General features: G+C 42.2%; 1 protein-coding gene across 1 annotated transcript in view; it reads right to left on the bottom strand.

Moving 5' to 3' along the window:
- Positions 1–600: 600 nt before the first annotated feature.
- The window catches only part of LOC135095707 (hemicentin-2-like), a 22,387-nt gene continuing 18,847 nt past the window's right edge, over positions 601–4,140 (bottom strand). The window contains exons 10-13 of the mRNA XM_063996719.1: positions 3,504–4,140; positions 2,751–2,938; positions 1,533–2,143; positions 601–884 (exon numbers count right to left, since the gene is read on the bottom strand). The exon at positions 3,504–4,140 is cut by the window's right edge and continues 13 nt beyond it. Coding sequence (XP_063852789.1) covers positions 4,023–4,140 — 118 coding nt within the window. The 3' untranslated portion in view covers positions 601–884; positions 1,533–2,143; positions 2,751–2,938; positions 3,504–4,022. The remainder of the gene's footprint in view (positions 885–1,532; positions 2,144–2,750; positions 2,939–3,503) is intronic.

Below are 4,140 nucleotides of genomic sequence, written 5' to 3'. Positions count from 1 at the left end.
TAAATAATAAATTAAAAAACACGAAAGGAAAATAAACAAAATTGAAAATAACGAAAAGAAAACCAGAGCAAGTGAAAAAATGATGATAATAATAATAATAATAATAATAATAATAATAATAATAATAATAATAATAATAATGGAGACATTACAAGACATATATAGAAAACTCTCTCTCTCTCTCTCTCTCTCTCTCTCTCTCTCTCTCTCTCTCTCTCTCTCTATCACAGCATTTTCTTTTTATCACTATTTAATCTTTTTTTCTTTCATTTAATTATCTTTCTTACACTTTTATTTAAATTTCTGCTTATTCCCATTTTCTATGTCAATTTTTCCCATTTTCTTAAATATTTTTTTCACTTTTTCTTATTTATTTTGTTTATTTTTTTATTTTCTTTCCTTTTTTATTCATTTTCTCTTTCTCACTTTCTTTTATTATTGTCTTCCCTTGTTTCTTTTTTTCCCCTCGTTTTCTTTCAATTACCAAAGTTTCCCCTCTTCTCGTTTTCTTTAAGGGCATCGGTTTCCCATTTTCTCTCGAGCCTAAGAAGTTTCCTCCATTTTCTCTCATAACGTCTTAAGTTCACCATTTTCTGTTGCCTCTCTCTCTCTCTCTCTCTCTCTCTCTCTCTCTCTCTCTCTCTCTCTCTCTCTCTCTCTCTCTCTCTCGTTTTCTTTGGAGCTCTTTCTTCTTCTTCTTCTTCTTCTTCTTCTTCTTCTTCTTCTTCTTCTTCTTCTTCTTCTTCTTCTTACGTGTCACTGTTTTTATTATTGTTATTATTAATGTCACTTCTTCTTCTTCTTCTTCTTCTTCTTCTTCTTCTTCTTCTTCTTCTTCTTCTTCTTCTTCTTCTTCTTCCTCCTCCTCCTCTTTTATTTCACGTCTGCAAAAAAATAAAAAATAAAATAAAATAAAATAAATTAAAAAAAATCAAGAAAATATTACCTTTTATCTCCTCCTCCTCCTCCTCCTCCTCCTCCTCCTCCTCCTCCTCCTCCTCCTCCTCTTCCTCATTTTTGCTTCATTAGTGTTTTCTTCAAGTCAAAATACTCGTCTGTTTATTTATTTATTTATTTATTTATTTATTTATTTATTTATTCATTTATTTATTTGTTTATTTTACATTTTTCGCTCTTTCCTTATTTATTTATTTTTTTCATTTTCTTTTTTTTTATTTCACATTAGAAAAGTTTGCCCCTCTCAGTTTTAAAAGCGCGTCTCTCTCTCTCTCTCTCTCTCTCTCTCTCTCTCTCTCTCTCTCTCTCTCTCTCTCTCTCTCTCTCTCTCTCTCTCTATTGTATATTGCTGTACGTATTATCAAGTGTGTGTGTGTGTGTGTGTGTGTGTGTGTGTGTGTGTGTGTGTGTGTGTGTGTGTGTGTTTACGTACACACACACACACACACACACACACACACACCTGCAATATGTAAATTCAACACTTGTTCCCATACACACACACACACACACACACACACACACACACACACACACACACACACACACACACACACACACACACACACACTAACCTTTTCTCACACCGAACTCTCATGAACTTCAGAATCTTGATAATTATGGGAGGGGAGTGGGGGGAGAGAAAGGCGGGAGGGAGGAGGAAGAGGAAGAGAAGTAGAAGGTGGAGGAGGAGGAGGAGGAGGAGGAGGCGAGTGCTGGGAGAGATGAGGAAGCGGAAGAGGAAGATTAGAATGACAGGGATGAGGGAAAACAGAAGAAGAAGAAGAGGAAGAAGGAGAATAAGAAGAAGATTGGAAACGAGATACTGGAATCGTGCATTTTGATCTATTTCCATCATTCTGAGGGTTGGGGAGGGGTTGTGGGGGGAGGAGGGGGTAGTGGAGCATGGGTATTGAAAATCTTGAGTGGGGTAGGCCTCCTGATAGGCAAACACACTTCTGGGGCATAGATCAGGCCTACATATGCCTCTATCTAATGAGTAGTGAGTGTTTGTGTACTGAAAATTGCTGTGGGTTTGCTTGGGTAGGCTTTGAAAGGTTCTGGGCAAACTGGAGGGGTTCTGGTGGGGTGGGTGGAGTGGGTGGATCCCTGGCCCCTGTGTGACGTCCCCCTGGGGTCCTCCGGCTGGTGGTTGTAGTAATATTTCTCTCTCTGCTTCCAGTACCTTGTGGGAGAGAGATTGAATGAGTAAGAGGAATGTTTAGTTGGGTTGGGTTTGTGTGTGTGTGTGTGTGTGTGTGTGTGTGTGTGTGTGTGTGTGTGTGTGTGTGTGTGTGTGTGTGTGTGTGTGTGTGTGGACCTCTTTCCATTCCTTGTTTCTATCTGTTTCTTTCTTTCTTCCTTTTTCTCTCTCTCTCTTTCTTTCTTTCTTTTCTCTCTCTCTCTTTCTTTCTTTCTTTCCTCTCTTTCTCTCTTTCTTTCTGCAGCGGAAAGGAAGTTTTGCAGAAAGATGAAAAGTTGAGAGAGAGAGAGAGAGAGAGAGAGAGAGAGAGAGAGAGAGAGAGAGAGAGAGAGAGAGAGAGAGAGAGAGAGAGAGAGAGAGAGAGAGAGAGAGAGAGAGAGAGAGAGAGAGAGAGAGAGAGAGGTCTGTCTGTCTATCTATCTATCTATCTATCTATCTGTCTGTCAATCAATCTATCTATCTATCTATCTATCTATCTATCTATCTGTCTGTCTGTCTGTCTGTATGTCTCAGTGTACTAGTGAAGGAAGGAGTGAAGGTGCCAGTCAACTCTTGCACTAATAAGATGGACAAGACTGTGTTTACTTACAGATGTTGACAGTAAACTTCCGGGCCTGCTGATGTAGATACTGGGGCACTGGTTGTTGCTGCTGTTGTTGTTGTTGTTGTTGTTGTTGTTGTTGTTGTTGTTGCTGTTGTTGTTGTTGCTGTTGTTGCTGTTGTTGTTGCACAGGTAATGAGTTTCTGGCGTTACCTGTCTCTCTGCACCTGGTACCTCTGTAATGAAGAAGAAGTTGTTGTTGTTGTTGTTGTTGTTGTTGTTGTTGTTGTTTCTTTACTCCTTTCCTTCCTTTTCCCTTTTCTTTCTCTTATTTTTCTTGTTCTTATTCTTGTTCTTGTTCTTTTTCTTTTCCTTATTTTATCTCTATGTAATCCTCATTTTATCTGTCTAATAAAAATAACCACCACCATCACAACCTAACCTAACCTAACCTAACCTAACCTAACCTAACCTAACCAAACCTAACCTAACCAAACCTAACCTAACCTAACCTAACCTAACCTAACCAAACCTAACCTAACCTAACCTAACCTATCCAAACCTAACCTAACCTAACCTAACCAAACCTAACCTAACCTAACCTAACTTAACCTAACCTAACCTAACCAAACCTAACCTAACCAAACCTAACCTAACCTAACCTAACCTAACCAAACCTAACCTAACCTAACCTAACCTAACCCAACCTAACCTAACCTAACCTAACCAAACCTAACCAAACCTAACCAAACCCAACCTAACCTAACCTAACCTAACCTAACCAAAAGCCTTGAACCTTACCTGGACGCACCCTCGTCACATCGGGCTCCTGTGGGCGTGAGTGGGCGTGTGAGTGAGTCATGGGGGGCTTGGGGTCATGTCCGTCATCCATCAGGTCCTCATCGGGCGTGGGGGGGTCGTACAGCGTCTTATGGGTGTGGGCGTGGCCGTGGGCGTGGGCGTGGGCGTGGGCGGTACGTGATTTGACAACAAGAATCGCCATGAGGGAACACAGGAGTATGGCAGCTAGGAGGCCCACAGCGGCGCCCACAAGGGGAGAGAAGACTACCAGCTTAGCGTGTGGGTGTGGGTAGCTGTCATCCACGCCCGCAACACCCACGCCTTCCAGTCTCATCCGTTTCTCGGCGACATCTAACGGCATACCGAATTCCAGCGAGACCGGGCCGGATTCACCTTGTACATTCGAGGCCAGAACTGTAAACTGGTAGACTTCTCCACTCTGTAGCCCCGTCACCGTGAACTGGGGCGCCCTTTGGTCTGTCAGGGCTGCTAGGGGCGTGGCGTCACCCTTCCCAGACCTTACTTCCAGGGAGAATGTCTGCTGCAGCCCGCCCCCCACCCTGGCGCACAGGAGACGATCACAACTGGTTCATTTGAGGTGTTTGTGTGACTTTGCCATGCGCTGCAGTTCTGGACC

The sequence above is a fragment of the Scylla paramamosain genome, unplaced genomic scaffold (genome assembly GCF_035594125.1).
Source record: "Scylla paramamosain isolate STU-SP2022 unplaced genomic scaffold, ASM3559412v1 Contig1, whole genome shotgun sequence".
Taxonomy (NCBI): domain Eukaryota; kingdom Metazoa; phylum Arthropoda; class Malacostraca; order Decapoda; family Portunidae; genus Scylla; species Scylla paramamosain.
The sequence above is the reverse complement of the archived record's forward strand: the minus strand, read 5'-3'. Positions and strand labels throughout refer to the sequence as shown.